The sequence below is a fragment of the Bacillus rossius genome, assembly GCF_032445375.1.
Source record: "Bacillus rossius redtenbacheri isolate Brsri chromosome 4 unlocalized genomic scaffold, Brsri_v3 Brsri_v3_scf4_2, whole genome shotgun sequence".
NCBI lineage: Eukaryota > Metazoa > Arthropoda > Insecta > Phasmatodea > Bacillidae > Bacillus > Bacillus rossius.
The window spans coordinates 51,358,089-51,376,902 of NW_026962011.1; the positions used below are offsets into that span (position 1 = coordinate 51,358,089).

An 18,814-nucleotide genomic window follows, 5' to 3' on the forward strand; every position below is an offset into this window, starting at 1 on the left:
TTTAAACTGTAATAATAATAATATCAAAAAACACTTTGATATGGTCTTAGAAAAATGAAAAAAATTAAAAATATAATAAAACAAACATCTATAGTATAGAACACAAAATAAGAATTTCAATGTTAATAAGCCGGGTAGTAAAAAAACTGGCAAATAAATACGCAAATACCCAGACTATCAAAAAAGTATTCTTGAAAAATTAAACAAAAAAAACCTTTGCATTTTGTGTTTGTTCCTTTCGCTTTGAGGACTGCATAAGAGGAATGTTACTTGGTAAGTTGTTATACAATGATATACTTTGCTTTTACCCAGATATGGCCTTGATGGTGTATTTTTCCATTTTAAAACAATTGCTTACATTGCATTATGGCAATGATTACTGGTGCCCCTCCAACTCATGTCTTGTCCAATGCAGCTTATATTGGTAGGAAAACTACTTGAGAACCATTGACGAGAACTATTCAGGAGACACATGTGACACTAAGTATAATAGTTGATAAAGTGTGGGACATGAAACCTTTATCAGAATACTTTGAAATCTCTTTAGAAATAAAAATATTTTGCTATATTCCCAAACTCTTCCAAAACCAAGATCTTATTTTAATGTGCTCAGTTTCTTCCTAAAACACCAGTATAGAGAAAAAGTAAAATTAGAAATTTGCTAATCCTACACAGCAGGTTGTTTTACGTGATGGTACTTGAGCTCACTGTTGAATGGAATTCAGTCATCCAGGAGTACTTATGCTGCTTACAATGAAGAATGGGAAAGAGCTACATATTTTTATAATGAACAGAATAACTTGAGCCTGTTTTTCACTCTAGCATTAATACTTAGAACCTCAAAGTGTTCTGTACCTTTCACAATTTACTCTATGACATGGCTTTCTTTTAAATTGTGCAGAATTTAAGAGCAATAGAGTTAAAATATCTGATTGTCAAGTTGCAGGCCCTGGCTCATCCTCTTATTTCTGCTAGAGCAGAGTGGACAACAGATACCCCCTCATTGTATCATTCACGACCACTGCCAAGTTCTAGTTTCTTATCTAAGAGTGAGCAGATTCTGAACACCCACGTAATCTTTTATACAGCATGCGGATAATCCATGCTGAGGACAAAAGTGGTCTCACATTTTACATGAAAAAACATGTTTATTTTAGAATTAAATATTAGACCATGATTACGGAAACTTAGTCGAATGAACAGTTTGAAGCTACATTTTATTCTTTATGCCATAAAACGTTGCTAGTTCTGATATACCAAGAGAAATTTTAGTTTATTTCTGTTATGTTTATTTTCAATTGGTCCACCTGGACATAAATTGATTCTACGTGCTACTAAGTGAAGATTATATTATTACAAATTCAACAATTCATGGGCAATGTTCACTGTTGTACCTGAGTGAATCAGTCAAGCAGCTTACAAACATTCTGATAAAGCCTATACAATAATAAAACTAAATACTAGTAAAATTACAAATTTATTATATATGTAAGTTAGACAAAATATTCAAGTTTACAATTAAAAACATTAATGTACACAGATTCTTCATTGAAAAAAACTGTGTAGTAAAGTTGATACATGAGTATCTCCTCAAGCCTTTGGTAAAGGGTGTGCCATAAAAGATTGAGGCATGCTGCTCCTCTGTGGGGAAGCCACAGTCCACACGCGCAGAGACGCGTCAGTCGCGCATCTCCCCCTCCTCGTCCTCCTCCTCCAGCCCCCGGATGTACAGCACGTTGTTGCAGCGGATCAGGCACTCGCCCAGGTTGCCCGTGGGCTGCGACTCGATGTACTCCTCCGTGTTGGCCAGCTGCAGGTTCATGTAGCCGTCCACGGAGATCAGGTAGCCCTTGTACTCGTGGCCCCACTTGAGCTTCACAATCACCGGCTTGCCCACAAGCCCGTTCAGGAACGGCTTGGGGTTGATGGGCATGGTCGCCATGGTGAGGTCTGCACACGCACCGACACCTCGACACTCTACCTGCTCAACACTGATAGCATTGCTTCTAATGATTTCAGGGCGGCAAATGACAGTGATAAATGTGGCTTGCCACCTATCCAGCCAAGCAGTCCCTGAACCCTCCTACCTTACTCATTACCCGCTGAACCTGTTTTGCCTATCCCAGCTTATTTTGCAGGGTAACCCCCAGGTACTTATTCTCTTCGACCTCCTTCATCTCCTGCCCCTTCCACATATACACTTACCTCGTTATCGAATTCCTTTTCAAAGTTTCTGAAAATTGCATTCATCTTCTTCCCCCTGCCCTACCAATTCCACCAGATCCTACAGCAACCCCCGCCGTCTGTGTTTCACACATGAACCCGCTCCTGAATCCATGCTGTCTATTGTCCAACCAACCTAGGTCATTCGTTACTCCCACCATAAAACTGCCCACCAGCCTCTCCATTACTTTCCCTGCACAGGACGTCAGGCTAACTTGTCTGTAGTTAAATAGTACCGCTTCTTTCCCTTGATCTGGCAACTTCCCCTCCTCCAAGGATTTTTTGGAACATCACCGTTTAGTATCTACATAGCTCACCTCCCAGCTTAAGGTGACTGTTCCCTATCCCGTCCGGGCTTCCTCCCCTTCAAACTCCTGACCCCTTTCCGCACCTCTTCCATCCTTATCTCTAAATCTCTCTGTTTTAACGTGTTGGCTACTTTCCAATTCTCCCATACCTCTGCCCTTACAAACAAATATAAGTATAGCCATATTCGCTAGACAAAAACATAAATTTCAGAACACACATAACGCATCACCGTAAATATATACGAGGAAACGTTTGTATAAAAACAATACAATATAAAGAAAAAATACTCGCCTTCAACTAACAAAACAAGTCAGTACAATAGAGCATGTATGTGGTTAAGTGTAATTAAAGGCGCATATTCAGAAATTCTTACCTGTTTAATTAGCAAACAAGTAATATAATAATCATACACAGCCAAACCTCAAAGCATATATTGGACAAAACACCGGCACCAACAATTTCCTAACCAAAGCTAGAGTTAATGTCGTTATCTATGAGAAATAAGGCCACAGAAAAATAACAAATATAGTAGTAAAACAATATAGGAAAGTTATCCAAAAAATGGGGACATATTGTGAAACGCGTTCTAGCGGCAAGGCCTGATCTTAAAGCGTAAGTGCGTTTGAGGCAATGGTCTTTTACTATTTAAAAAGTTTTTTTTCCCTAGTTTTGTTTAGTTTTAATCATTTCTTATCACTAGAAAATTTATTTCAATTTTTGGTTACAACAATTATAATTTTGCTAACACCACGAAGTAATTTCAGAAGATAAAATTGGTTAAAATTCCTTAGGCTCTGAGTATGTTTATACAGCAAAATATAATTTAATTTCTTGTATGATTAATTTATTATTATAAGGCCTATTATTATAAAAACAATATTTGTGTTTTTAATGAGGCATTTTGTTTCTTTGAGAGACACCTTGCAAATGCTCTTCAGATAGTAATACAATGTATGACAAATAGAATATTTTGTTCTTTCAACAAAATTGAGCGCTGCTATCAAGGTTTGCTCTCACATACATATGCCAAGGATATTATTGTATTTGCATAGTCTGTGCCTAAAGTGGTTTTCTTCTTGTGGCTGCTGATTTTTCAATTGGTGGAATGCTGTGGATACTTATTTTGAAAGAGAGTTAAATATATTAATTAATAATGTCCGCTGAAGAACCAGAAATCTATAGTCAGCAGGTATTTTATGATAGCAATAATTAATTTTTTAATGTACATTTATTTGTTTGAGTTTCATTTTCGCGAACTGTAGTTGTTTACATTTTTTAAAGGCGATCTCCTAACCTATATTTATGAAAGCAGGTCATGTGTAAACATGATTTGCATACATTATAATGTATGCGAATTATGCATACAACCTCTGTTAAAAAATAACTACAATCGCGGATTTTCAGTTGTCTGTGTTCAAAAGGATTAACCGAAAAATTAAGTATTAACATATTGGTATTTAAAAACTCTTATTTGTGTTAAAGAAGTCAGAATACTTGAAGTCGATACAAATATTAGAAACATTTGGCACAAATATTATATTTAATATCAGCTGTTCACTCTATCCTATAAAATATGACCTAATGAACCTCAAACATGGTACAAGTTCACCATTAATTAAAATTTTCCATTAACACAATGATAAATCAATAGCATATGGTTAAGCCTTCTTTCTTGGATTATCCTGCAATGTTAACCTAATTAATCCATAAATATATTTTGTAGGTATGAAATAATTTCATTATTTACTGTAGTGCTACCAGATAAACTTTATATGCTTTATTAAGTTACCGGCATTTCATGTTCATTTAAACTGTTCATAGGTGAATCCTTAATTTTTTTTATTCTTGTGTGTTTGTTTCAAAGAAAGATACAATATCAAATGCTTGTTAATCAAAAATGTTAATCGTATAGATTTATAATTTGTTCATGTGTACCTAGTTTGGACCAGTTATATTCAAACTCAAATTATTATTTTCTTTATTTGTAGTCGTAACATGCCTACCAACCGCAGGTAGGCAGGAAACATTCTACATGTATAAATGCTGTTATGTTATGTTTTTGACTCTCAGAACAACAAAAGGTGTATCTTCTGCATTTTAGTTTAGTATCCTGCATAAGTGTGTGTCATATGTGTTATTATAATTTACTCTAGAAATGAATTATATTCAAGTGTACATTTGTTTGAAAACTTAATATGTATTTAATTAGGCAGGATGAGAAAATCAACATAATCTAATTTTTAAGTGAGGGAATCAGTTAGGTATGGAAAAAAAAAAGTTTTGTCACATTAACATAATTTTGTGAAGTATAGAACACTGCGAAAACCAAAATGCAAGGCTGTCTCTGCTCACATATTTTAATTCTGATGCTGTGTACGGTAAATTTGCATTTAAATAAAAATTTTGTACAAAACGTAACAAAACATCACATCAAAATGAATTAAGCATCTGAGTAGATCTCCAAGCTATTGTTACACGTAATGCCATAGAATATTGATTATTAATTGCAAATAAACACTTAACTTGAACATATGTATGGTGAATGAAATCATTCTGGCTTAAACAAAAAATAAATATGGTTAAGTATAATAACGTTCGCAGGATTTCACGGCCTTTGTCTGAAGTAGCTTGGCTTCTGGGTTGTAGCCGCGTCCTTGGCGAATAATTCACCAACGTTTCGGTCGACATTGCAGTCACCATCATCAGTAGGTAACTGCTCCCTGATGATGGCGACCGCAACGTCGGTGAAATATTCGCCAAGGACACGGCTACAACCCAGAAGCCAAGCTGCTTTGTGGTTAAGTATAGTTTAATGGTGGATCTTGTAAGTTAAGTGGAATTATTGTGGCTTGTAAATGGTGCAGAACTAGCAGCATTGGTTGGTTTGTTTTTAAGTTTATGTTTTGATTTTTCGTACATTAAGGGGGCCGCCTGGCTGGGCCTACGAGCACTAAAAGTGTGGATGGTAAGGGCTGCACTGGCTCGCACACCACACACCTCGTTCGTGTCTACCCGCCAGGCACGGAACTGGCGTGCAGTCTTCACGTTGGTAACACGCCTCTATGGGGCTTCAAACGGCAGGCCTATAATTTTATGATTGAATATTAAGGACAAAGGCTCTTGCTCTCCCCTGTACCTTTTACAATAGGTACTAGGTTTAGAATTTTTCATACCTAAGAATGTATCTGAAAACACTTGTTTCAGCCTTTTCCACTGTCCAAAAACTACTTGTCAGAGACGAAACCATGAAACGACAAGTGTAATAGTTCTTAAATGCTATCGAGAAATCTTGAACTGTTTGTAAATGGCCGTCAACACCTGGAGTTCTGCATCCTGTAGCAAGGCAACCACTTGAAAGTAGACATTTATTAGGCAAGGTGTGTGATAACCAAGTCCTGATTCTGACAAAAAAGGAAGTGTCATGATGGAGTGCAGCTGTCAGTGATCCCAGGAGTGGTGACGGCAGAGTGGCGCAGTGTGGAGTGTGAGTGCGACCGTGTGGTTGCAGAGTGCCAGCGCTCCGCCGCCCCCGTCCTACCACCAGGAGCGGGGCCCCCCGCCCTCGTACGAGGAGGCCATCGACCCCAACGGTGAGACGCTCCCCTCCTGCTGAATTCTGCATTCTGTTTGATAGCTCCAGGTGGACGCTGTGCAAACATGTATTTCTAAACCTCTTCATAAACTTGCAACGAATATCACTTCACAAGTAGTATTTTTTATGTATTTTAAAGTAAGTCTGGGTGATTGTGAGCACTTTTCGTTAAAATCGAAAGAGTTATTTCAAAACTATTGGAAGTAATAATAAATGTTAATAAATATGTAAATACTGCAAACACCTATATAAAGTATTATTATCATGGACCAAAAAAATTCATTCATTAACATGTACTTAATTGTCTGTTTAATTATTGTTCACAACTTAACTGACTAATAGTAAGAATTAAAAAATTTTTGAGGTGTCCTCAGAAATATTTAATTGCAAGTTACTTATACCTCATTGAATTGATATGTCCTGACTGAAAAAGATATTGCCAAAAATTTTACTTGGAATGAAAGTGTAGAAAAACAACTTAATGTCATTCTTATATTTTAACAAAGACTCAAATAAGCCCTAATTTTTTGTTTTCATAAAATTCTGTACATGCTGTAGAACAGTTTTAATGAATTAAAATTTGTACAGTCATTTTTTTTTTTTAGTTTTGTTGTGTTTTGGCCAGGTTACTGAAATAAATAATGTGTTCATGGGTTTGTGTAATTTTATTGAAAAATGATATGAACCCTAAATGTCTTAAATGTGAGGTTCTTGTCTAAAATATTTACACACTAATGTTTTAAATGGTCTATCAATGAAAGTTAAGGATTTTTTTCAATTATTTCCAGCTCCTCCCCCTTCCTACGACTCGCTGTTCGGCCGCATGAGAGAAGCGCACAAGTCTTCGAAAGGAATGCTCGATTTTTTGAAGAATGTAGTCATTCTTCTTCTTGGAACCAGTAAGTCTGTTTTAGTTTTCAAAATATCCTAGCTCCTTTGTAGTATTTCGCCACCCCCTCAAACTTGAATTATTTTAATGTGTGATTTTACTGTAATCAAATACTGGCAAAACAACGGGCATATATTTAGCAGTTTCCTGACGAAAAATTTTACAGTTAGGATCAAGTTGTTCCGTTTGCTGGATAAAGCTTAGGAAAACTGTTATTAATATTTTTTTTTTAATTGAAGCAATAATGTTACTTCTGTGGTCATACTTATTAGTAGGTGGGTGTTGTCTCCAACATCATTATCAATGACTAAGACAAACCCTTAAACAAATATATATATATATATATATATATATATATATATATATATATATATATATATATAAAAATAAGATATTATATCTATACATACTTATAAATGCTAGAATTAATGGTTAGATGGCCATGATTTACTTTTGCAAGAGAGGGAACTAGTTTGTTAATACACTAATGGTTTGTGTTTCAGTTGGCTGTACGGTTATTCTCGGAGTAACCATAGTTGTTCCAATTTGTATGGTAGTGATTGGTTCTATTTACCTCAACGAATGTACTCAAGGTGAATACATTCCTATATATCTTCTAGTTGGAGGTGAGTACAATTCTGTTACTTTAATTAGAATTTTAATATTCATGAGAAGTTGTGAACCAAATTTGTACAGGGCTTGTTTTATTTGATACTCTCATTCAAGAAACTGCAACATGAAATATTGATATAAGTAGGACTCCAATTTGTTTTCAGCAAGTTGCGTTCACAGGTGGTCAGTGCCAATACAAGTAGCATTTAGGCAAACTTCCATGAATCATGCACGTTTTGTGCAGTGTCTGCAGTGTACGTATTTGTAAATAAAATTACAACTATGGCAAGGAGTGGCAGAAAGACTGATATGCCAAGCCTCTCGGAAACAAAATTTTTATAATATTAGTGTGAGGATTCTCTTTCCCGTTGGCAGTAGAAACCAGGGCAGTGTTCTTCCATGTGATAGCAGCCATCGATGTACATTATACTAAACAATTTTCAATGTGCTTCTTTCTTAGTTCTTCTTTGCAGTGAAAAAGTTGTTCAATTTGAGGCTTCTTGTCTACATTGTTGTCATTAAGAACATGTTTTATGCTATCTATGTTTAAGTTGTGTTTAGTGCAATTATTAATGTTGTGAATTATTGCCAGATATCTATTACAGAATCTCCAGATAAGCAAGAGTGGTATATGGACACAGTGAAAGGTTCTATGGCTCGGCATTCTGTAATATGTCTCCAATCAATCCACTTGCTTTCAGATTTTTTGGGAGGATTTCGGCTGTTCTAATTACTGTGCTGCCTGCAAATAATTTTTTTTTTTCGAATTAATGTAGTCATATAAAATTGTAATTAATTTCCACTGAATTACAACCTGCACCTTGATTTGAAATACTAATTAAGAAAATATCAAGTAAATAATTTCTGAAAAAATAAACTTATGAGTATAACCAAATTAAAAAAGGTAAAACAAAGGCTATCAATCATGGGACAAATTCATAGAAATAGAACAAAAAAAAAAAAAGACACCAAATCCTTTAGAGTATTTTATCGTTACTATATATCAGTTTTCATTTTCTGAGAGTTACATTTCACAGGTACATTTATGTACTGATTTTGTTGAAGACAACTCCTATCTGTGTATTTGTTTTGTGCAGCTCGTTACAACTTGTTTTAAATACCACTGTATGTTACTTTATTGAAGTGTGACGATCCGGCAGAACCGCTGACCAGGCACGGGAGTGGTCTCGAACGTGCCGGTGTACGTGGGGTCTGAGAGCGGGGCGCGGGCGTTGCAGGGGGGTTCGGCATCCTGAAGCAGCTGCTGCACCTGTCGACCCGCGTGAGGCAGCACCAGGAGGAGCAGGAGGAGGAGCGGCTGCGGCAGTCGCCCACCCAGACGCTGCTCAACTGCTTCATGCTGGGCTGGTTCATCATCGGTGAGGTTCCTGCGTCATTGCAACTAGGGCTGGGCCGATGCCGATCACCGATCACAATAATCGGCCGATTTTAACACATTGGCATCGGTACCGATCTGCTAATTATTTACCGATCACCAAACGCCAATCATTACATACTAAATCAAAATTAATAAATACTGAATTAAGCTTAAAAATGCAAAGTTGTAGGTTTCTAATTTACTTACAAAATAGCTAAATAAGGTAGGCCTACAATCACGTATCAACTAAAACACGAAGTTACAGTATTAATTTGCATATGGGTATTTTTAAATCATGCCAAACCATTATTTTACGGAGTTTTTATTAATTCACAATAAAAACTTCGATTTTTATGAAATAATACTAATTTTAACTTATGTCTATTGTACTTAAGAAACCAAAGCCATAGAATATTGTGTGTTAATTTTTAGATTTTTATTATTAACATCAAACAAGCTATATAATTCTTAATTTGTCTGATCGGCGCCGGACATCGGCGCAAATGATCGGTATCGGAATGAATCGGCAAATTTAGTGATCGGCCCAGCCCTAATTACAACCATAGTTTTATCATTCATGTACAGTCGAATATAATTTATTTTTAGTGTAAATAATACCAACAGTTTTGTTTTAGTACTTCAAAAGAGAACACGTGAGCATTCTCAAAAGTTAAAAACTTAAACATGTACTATATACCAAGTATTAGCAACGTCTTAACAATTTATGTACTTCTGATGCACAGTGTTATCTTGTTATTTCCTGTTAAAAGGTATCGCTAATAAATATCTCTACCTCTGTAAACAAACATGCTGATTCATTGATTTTATAACCCTACAAATATTGTGATATTTAAATATTTGATATTAACTGTATTAGTGTAGTACAGTAATTTTAACTTTTTTCTAAGTTTATAGAGTAATAACTACTGGTGAATAAATGTTGAAAATGGTAACAAGCAGTGATAATAAGTGTGATCGGTGTTGTTGTGTAGTTATCAGTGTACATTTTAAAACAGGTTGGGAACATACCTAATTCTTGTGTTTAGGCTCGGTGTGGGTGTACAAAGAGTACGAGCCCAACTACGATCCATCGCAGGGGAAGTACTGCAATCGCACGTTGTACCAGTTTGCATTTTGGCTGATCACGTCCGTCTACATCGCACTGGGCATCATCACCTTGTGTCTGTGCAGCATCAGCGTGGCATCCATCGCATTCCAGCGAGACGTATGAGCCCTACCGGTGAGCTGTGGAATTGGAGCAATCACCATTGCCCTGGGGAAATCGCAGAAACGTTTAAAAACAAGCTGTGACAAAATTTTAATTTGAATTGAACGTTGATCTAGAATGTGTACAAAATGTTTAAGGGCCAGCTAAAGAGTAATTTAGAAGTAAAGCAGTTTGAAAGCTTCTTCAGGCTTCTCAATACTTTATATAGTGTTTATTTTCAAGTGGATCTATATAGCTTTGTGTATGCAATCACATGAGTGGATGCATATTCATATCAGAGAGTAGAGAGCGAGACAGAGCAAAAACATGCAACAGCTCTGCGAACATATTTATTTTTCGCTGTACATGTAATAAACCATCACACGTCCAGGTGCAACTGAAGTTGCAGTGTGTGCCGCGTAGATTGTTTCTGGTTCCACCTGTTAGCAAATTTACAGCATCGAGAACCCTAAATGTAATTCCTGTACCACCAAAAGTTTAACAGCTAAACCGTTCCTGGTGTAAATACAATAGACTTCCAGTAGAACGTGTATTGCCGGTGACTAACATGACAGACACACCAGCACTTATGTCTTTATAACAATGTATAGATGCCGTCAGAACACTGTGTGACACACTACAGTAAAGGCTAGTAAATCTTTTAAAACTGCCAGCGACTCTCTCTCTTTATGTGTGTGTGTGTGTGTGTGGGGGGGGGGTGTTTGTGCATGTGTGTAGTGTGTTTACCCCAAAACTAGGGGATTTCACATACATGGTCCTGTGTATATCTGTATCACTCTGTAGTTACGTCTATGGCAGTTTATTGCACCTATAATTTAGGAAGTTAGTCGGTCACACTGGAAAAAAAACAATGCTATATATGGTTTTAATTTGACATAATTTCATTATTTTGAATGTCCACATTACAAGCTTTGATAATGAACGTTTAAGTTTTATCATTGTAAGAATTTTGAAATTCTTTTACTTAATGTCAACCAGTAACAGTTTTGGCTAATTGAATAATTACGAATATAACTTTACACCCCACTACCTGCAACATCAGTTGAGATATTTTCCAAGTGTTGACGTTTGCGCAAGGAGCATTCGTCTCAGCCGGACAGGTTACAAGTATGTACTGTACGTTGTGATGAGATTTTACTGTAAAGTGTTTACGTAAGTGGAACCTCGTAACTTGAAGAACTGACAGGAGCGGATGATTTTTCTCGTCACGACGAGAACTCATAAATACAGTATAGAAATGCTTTTGTGAGTTATAAAGTAAAAACTGATGGGGAATTCACAACACTTGTGAGTTTTGGACCTCTCATAATATCCTGTACTCTTCTACTCTTGGAATTGTAATAATTTAAAGTTATTGAATGTCGTGTGTGTCAGGTTTTATTTATTTGAACTCTGATCTATTGTGCCTTTTAAAATGTAATTTAATGTTTTGCCGCTGTGATGATTGTCAGCCGATGCGATGGTAGACGGCGTTCTGGTTGCGTTGTGCAGGAGCAGCTGGCGATGTGGCGAGCCTTCGTCGGCGAGATGTTTGCCTGGCACGGCTTCTACCACTGCGTGGTGACCTCGTGTGCGCCGTGCGGCCGGCGCCGGGCAGAGTCGCGGGAACCTGCCTAGCGACGCCAGCGCTCCGTGGCTGAGAGCCCGCCGTCTTGCTGCTTGCGAGTACCGCGTGCTGCTTGTCTTTGCTGTCTCGTGGAGTGTCCTCGCGAAGTCATTGTCAAAGTCTTTCTACTACATACATACAAATATATATATACATATATTTTTTTACAAAGCTGTGCATTTTAGTTTCCTTGTGGGAAAAATCTCAGTGTTAGTTGTTTGTATGGCTACAAAAAACTGATTTTTCGTGAAGTTGGGTGAATTAATTTTTTCCTCTTGAATATTGCCATTTTTTATTTGCGTTTCTTGTTGGCGTTTGTCGCGTGTCCGTGGCTACTTGCTTTCGGTGTGATGTGCAGTCCAGTCTGATTTGCTAAGATGTTGTCTGTTAACCTGCCAGAAATTTGTATACACTTTAAATGTAAATAATATACTTAGTGTTAAAGGTAAGCTAAATTATTTTTGTTTAGGGTTTGAAGACTGTTTGAATTGTTGTGTGCTTCCTTTAAGGTGGAACGCAAAAAGGTAAGAATAAAAATTCTAAGTTTTGAAAAGATGTCAAATTGATTCAAAACAGGTAATGAGTGGCAGAATGGGTTATATTAATCAATTGAAGTTTGGACAAATAAACACAGCCTTAAGGTTTGCATATGGTAAAAAATTATAAATGAATACATGTAAATTAGGTAAGTACTGAAATTTAAATTTATATAAAAACCATCATGTAATAGTACCATCAGTTTAAAAATTATTGCAAACCTACCTCATGATCATTTCAAAATGTTTAAGGTTTTATGGATCAACTTTACAAAATTCTTGTTTCACTTGAATAAGTACACTGCTAAGTTGTTTAATGGCCCCAATTAAAGGCATGCAGATTACATAAAATAGGTTTGGATCTTAACCACCATAATACTGACCAAATTTACAATTTTTCTGAAAAATTATAGATGCTATTGTTAGTGTTAAGTTCAGCAATATTTTGATATGGCCTATAATACATTTTTCCTATTTGAGTAAACATTTTTTTTCCATCTCTTTCCATGGTATATAATAATTAGTTTAAAGATGTCAGAATAGGATACCTTTTCATATTCATTACATTTTTTTCTACAGTGCCGAAAACTGAAGTTCAAGCATGAACTTAATGTGTTGATGTTGACAGTTTAACCCATGTAATGTCACTTATGCTAGTTTTTAGTTTTAACTGAATTCCCATCTTTTTCCCGTAAAGGTGCTTGCTGTCAAATGCTAGATTCGCGTCTTAATAGTTAGCTGAATTAAAGCAATTTTCATAGCCTCTCTACAGTCGCATGATTTCCTTGTCAAATGTAACCCAACAATTATTTTCTAGTTTCCATTACTTAGTTTTATATGCTGGAAAATACAATAGATATTTTCAAACTTGATTTATTGTTTACATCAATACTTATGTCAACCAGTTGCGATATTTGTTCCAAAATAATTGCATTTACACTGATGTTTGTCACCTGTTGTTCTTGCTTACAATGAGTCAGACTTAATAGCTTTATGCTAATTTTTTTCACAAAAAAAAAAATTAAAAACCCTTGTGCATGCTGTGATTGTTAATGATTCAAAATGACTTAATGTACCTTTGCTTGAATGCGTAACTTGAGATAATTGCAGGCTCAAACGATCATCTTGATCGAGTGTTGGAGTTGCTGGAAGCTGTTTTCAAGTAGTGAACATTGCAATTTCATGAACGTCTTCACTCTCTGTGTTTTTATCCATGGCTGAACGCTACCCATGTAAGTATGTGTGTTTCCCTTTCTGTAGCCTCTATAGACTATAGGTGACTTAAAAGCCTCACATTTGCTTCCTCTATTGAACGTCTTGAAACTTTATATGTGTAAAGGATTTTTTTTTTTTTTTTAAACCAAAGTTACGTGCTAGAGTAATGAGACACTAACTTTATAAGTGAGATTGTTGTTTCTCATACGTATTGTTTGTGGTTTTTTTTATGGCAATGAAATGAGTACCTAGTTGTGTTAAGTTCAATGTTCAGTCCATGACTAAATTATAAACCCATTTCTGTAGCTTTAGCTGAAGAATGTTGTGAATGAAATCTGTACCAGTGAAATATTCATTTGTCATTGTAGAGTTAAGTTTTAGCTGGGTCATAATTTCAGTTGCGGTACATCATTATGTAAGTCAGTCTGATCTTGCAAAGTGTTTAGTGCCAAAACAAAAAACAGGCTAAAACTGCTGAAGGAAGCTAGAAACGGTTTTCGTGAAATACGAATATTATGAATGAAAGTGGTGTACATACTATGTAATGCTTAAAATACTAATTAAGCAAGGCAAACTGACTACCTAGTTTCATATTTCTCACACCTCATTTTAATAAAACAGAACTACAGGCAGCAAATTTAAATTTTCACTGTCTGGTCATTTTACAATTTCATTACTCCAAAAATATAGATCACCGTAGGGTTGTGCGAATGTTCGGTATACCGAAACCGAAATCGAAATTTTGCTACTTTCATTTTCGATTTCGGTAAGAATTTCATCTGTCGAAGTTCGTTTTTAGCGAAATATTTCGAGCCAAACGAAAGTTCAATAGCTTACCGAAGTTCGTTTGTTCTATTTGAAAAAGAACTTGAAATTTAATAAAAATGTACAGTAGAATACTAGTACAACGTACCTCATTATAACGTATAATTCACTTTAACGTATTTTTTTTTTAAGTCCCCGCCAAATATCGTATCTTAACCATGCAAAACGGTTTCAGTTTAAAGTATCATATTTTCACTATAACGTATAAATTCTACTAGTAGCGTGGCATTATTACACCAAAATTTACTTAAACTGGTAAATAAATTTCCAGCTAAATGATTAATGTTGTAGAACAAACATACACAAATACCACCGCAACGTATTTTCTAACCTCTAAACCGTCAAAACAAAGTTACAAACAGTTGCGTGCACTACCATAGAGTATACCGTACGTAGTATGCGACGTGACCATCACAACACCATTCGATACATCGAAACACGGAAGTTTGAGAGAAGTATCAATTATTTAGACAAAAGTGTTACGCTACGCTAAAAATACTGTTTGATGTCCGTGCCGGGATTGTTTATTGTTATGGTTGAGTTTATTTTCAGATTACGTTATTTAGACACCGCATTGTATTTGTGCTACAATATGAATGATCCTGGAGATAAAAAGAAACGAAAGCAATTCACGCTTAAGGAAAAAGTGGAAATACTCAGAGAACTAGACAAGGGGAAAAAGCAAGTCGCAGTTGCGAATAAATATGGCATTGCGGTTCTCCTGTAGCTATTTTTATATATATTTTTTTCTCTTTGTAAAGATTATATGTATGTATGTTTCAGTATTAAGTACAAAAACTTGAGGTCCCTGTAAGTACTTAGTACTGAGATTCTACTGTATTGTCTTTATAGGATTTTAATATGTTATTACTAATAACGTAATAACATATGCAAATTATATAAAGACATTAATTATAAAAAATATTTCCATTAAGATTAATTTACGTGGTGATGGAAAAAAAACTCATGTTAATGAAAATACGCCAATACTGTAAAATCATAATGCGAACAAACATGATCAATAAAGTAAACAAAATTCAAACATGATTACAGTAGGCCTAGGTATCAAAACAAAATCATGAAATATTTGAAAAATTACCTGATTCATTTGCTTTCAAACAGTAGTGTAGGTACTATATTCGTAAAACATACATTCAAGAACTGTTAGTACACTATTTAGTATTTACCGTATACACATAAACAAAGAACGTACCTACTTTTATTTGCGCACGGCCAAATAAAAACATTGTTGTCGCTTTATTTAAATTTTACATACTCTGTCTGGCATATAAAATCCTCATAATATACAGCCAATTAGACAAAAAGGTCAACAAGTCACTGCGTGTAATGACCACTTGGCAGCAACCATTTGTTATGTTTTGTTTTGACGATGTCCCTTTGCCTGGTCTACAGCTTCCTGAGCTAGCCATGTGTGACAGTGGTGCAAGATGGTGGCCGTTCCGCAGTAGTCACGTGTTTTTTCATCAGTACCATGCACGTGATAAATATATTATCATAGACTGTGACATTACGACTGTAAAGGAAATAGTCTGAGCGCTGAAAGATCTGGATTGATTCTTGAAATTTACGAGTGACATGGGGCTGTGTTCTGTGGTCTAGGGCGGATGATGATTATATTAAAAAGTAATATTTATATATACATCAAAAGGCACCAAAATAATTTATGTTATAGAATTTATTACTGAAGAGCAAATTTTGGGGCACTTTTTTTCTTTAATTAAAGAATTTCGCTTAACTTTCGTTAAGAATATATTTATCTCATAGAAAAATTCATTTTCGTTTCACTTTCGCGAAACTTGATAAATTTTCTTTCACTTTCATTTCGTGTGGATGAAGTCACTTTCGCACATCCCTATAGATCAGTGAATATTTTGTTCTCCAGATAAAAGTAAAACATATGATATACCTAATGAAACGTACAAGATGAAGTTTTTTAAACATTCTGAAATCCTTCCAGTGTTGATGTACAAGATATGAGCAATGTAAATGTTTGTTGTTCAATTGTAAACAAATTTTTTTGCATAACTAAAAGTAGTGGTATCATTAATATGTAAACAAAGCCAATTTTGATGTATTTATTTTCAATAGGGTTAGTTTTTTTCACCAGTTCTGATAGTACATATATACTCGTGTATAGCGTGCCTTTTTTCCCCCTCAAATAAAGGGAAAAAAATCAGGATGCATGCTAATCACGGAAAAAGGAGAGAATGAGAGTGAGAGTGTGAGAATGAGAGAGAATGAGAGAAAATGGTCACCAGTCCCCCACCCACTTCCTTCGCTTCCTTGTCCCAGCAGCTACCTGTGAGTCATCTAGTCCGTGCCAGCTTAGCACCGGGAGTGGTGGTGTTTAGTCCTGTCAACTGTCACTGTCAAGGTTACTTGATGGTCGTAGTCCCCCCCCCCTTTCCTGTCTGCCTGCCTCCCCTCCCCCTACCCCCCAACGACGTACCAGTTGTGACGATACAGCGCTTCATTATCTTCCATCTACACAGCAGAGTTTAGCTTGCTCGTGTCGTTTCAGATGGTACAGTATGCCACAAAAGTTTCGCTTTCAGGTGGAAGAGTACTGAATTTAAGTATTTTCCTGACACATCAATGTAAATAATGTTTCATAAGTAATTACTTAACAGGTACCACATAATGTTGGTAAAATTTATTTCTGGGAAAAAAATTATAAATTTTTTTCTTTGGAATTTGTTGCAAAAATCATGGTGCGCACTATACACGAGTAAATACGATATTTTTAGTAGAGGGATGCCAGTAAATATTTAATATTACTAAACAGTATTATGAACTAAGTTCTCCGGAATGACGTACAATGGTGACTCCTGGTAAGTCAGTAACACTATTTTAGCCTACTTTATTTTAAAATTAACTCTAGATTTTTTGGCTTATGATTGCAGTAATGGAATTGGGATCAAATTCTGTGTGTGTTGTTTTTTACTCTAGAAGAAAATGGTTGGGAGCTTAACCAGGACAAATACTTTTACTGGTAGTATATTCTATTTAGGGATTATAATAGAATTCTTAGAGCAATTTTCGGTATAAATGTTTTCATTATTGGTCTTGATCTTGTGGAAGCATCATTTAGAACTTGCTGAGCGAGTTGAACTAGTACATATTTCACACTTTTGGAACTACTGTTTGGTATTTTCTATTGTAGTACGTAATATCAATTTTTTTTAGCAAGGAGAAAATACATCAATCTTTTATATACGTTTTCTATTTGTCGTTTTTCATATGAGAAGACTTGTCACTTGTAAGAAACCTGAGAATAATTGAAGAGTTGTGTTCTTATACAATTTTGGAGGAGTTGAAATGCTCTCACCACACGGTCATATAAAATCTAACTACTATTTTTAAAATATGTTCATACAGCAATGCAATACAGATGATGCCACAGCACACTTGTATAAACCACCATATTTGTATGGTCACAACAAAAATTTTTTTTCCTTCATGTGCTTAATTCATGAAAAGCCTAAGTGTCTATGTGACATATTGCCTAATTACTCTGAAAGTGTTCGTAATGGTGTGAAAGAATGAAACATATTTTATACAAGTAGTATAATTAAAAATTACAATTTGTTACTTTTATTTAACATACACTGATATTGACGTTATTTATGGCCTAAATTACTAATACCTAGTCTACAATTTCAAAAGTATTTGCTATTGAAAAAATTTACAGTTAATAGAATTAACTTTAGTGACCTGATATTAACGAAAGTTTGAAGTCTTTAAAAAATTCTGTATTTGATTGAAAAGGCACTCGCACTTATGTATACATTACGATTAGCTGTTCAATAACAAAAAAAAACTGTATACATTAACAGGTATTTTTTGGAATTAAGTTCCAACCAGTGTACAAATTTTTTTTTAATTTGTACATTATATTAATGTTATGTTTATTTTGATGTTTTTATCTTAAAACACCACAATTTGAAAAGGCTCTTAAATCTTACACATTCAGGACTGCGGCCATGCCAGATATGAGATTCGACCAGATTATTGTATGTCAACAATGTTTTAACAGGATTACTTAAGAAAAATTTGTATAACGTAAAATTATATTTTAACAAGTTAATTTGTAATCTGGCAAGCGAAAAAAATTGAGTCAACCGGCGGTCAAGGCCAACAATCGCCTAGAGCCCCCTGAAGAGTTTCATGCGTGCCACAGTACAACGTGCCGGACTGAAGTGTGGTTGAGCGTGTCCTTTCAGGCCTCTTTGGTGCACTTGCCATTTCATTATTGAAAATTAGATACATATTGGTTTTGGTTTAATAAAAGTATCCCTCCCATTTCTGGCCAGGACTCGGTTGGGAAGCCTTCATTTCACAGACGAGAGAACCAAACGCCCGATCTTGCATCTTCAGGGG

The 18,814-nt window shown here is 35.5% G+C and overlaps 2 protein-coding genes across 2 annotated transcripts; one reads left to right on the forward strand and one right to left on the reverse strand.

Annotated features, from left to right (window-relative positions):
- Nucleotides 1-1,458: 1,458 nt before the first annotated feature.
- Nucleotides 1,459-3,033, reverse strand: LOC134541939 (small nuclear ribonucleoprotein F). The gene is made up of 2 exons (XM_063385692.1): nucleotides 2,906-3,033; nucleotides 1,459-1,950 (listed from the first exon to the last, which is right to left on the reverse strand). The coding sequence occupies exon 2, from the start codon at nucleotides 1,940-1,942 to the stop codon at nucleotides 1,679-1,681; it is 264 nt and encodes an 87-aa protein (XP_063241762.1). The 5' UTR covers nucleotides 1,943-1,950; nucleotides 2,906-3,033; the 3' UTR covers nucleotides 1,459-1,678.
- A 545-nt stretch (nucleotides 3,034-3,578) lies between these two features.
- LOC134542477 (transmembrane protein 272-like) lies at nucleotides 3,579-13,401 on the forward strand. The gene is made up of 7 exons (XM_063386785.1): nucleotides 3,579-3,721; nucleotides 6,041-6,122; nucleotides 6,913-7,023; nucleotides 7,517-7,639; nucleotides 8,864-9,004; nucleotides 10,050-10,243; nucleotides 11,723-13,401. Exons 1-6 carry the CDS (start codon nucleotides 3,686-3,688, stop codon nucleotides 10,232-10,234), a joined length of 678 nt encoding a protein of 225 aa, XP_063242855.1. The 5' UTR covers nucleotides 3,579-3,685; the 3' UTR covers nucleotides 10,235-10,243; nucleotides 11,723-13,401.
- Nucleotides 13,402-18,814: the final 5,413 nt, after the last annotated feature.

Bases quoted from the DNA above. Each gene is read 5' to 3' on its own strand.
- LOC134542477 (XM_063386785.1), top strand. From the start codon at position 3,686: ATGTCCGCTGAAGAACCAGAAATCTATAGTCAGCAG. The intron at 3,722-6,040 runs GTATTTTATGAT...GTGTGGTTGCAG, and splicing joins CAGAAATCTATAGTCAGCAG to AGTGCCAGCGCTCCGCCGCC. The intron at 6,123-6,912 runs GTGAGACGCTCC...AATTATTTCCAG, and splicing joins GGAGGCCATCGACCCCAACG to CTCCTCCCCCTTCCTACGAC.
- LOC134541939 (XM_063385692.1), bottom strand. From the start codon at position 1,942: ATGGCGACCATGCCCATCAACCCCAAGCCGTTCCTGAACGGGCTTGTG.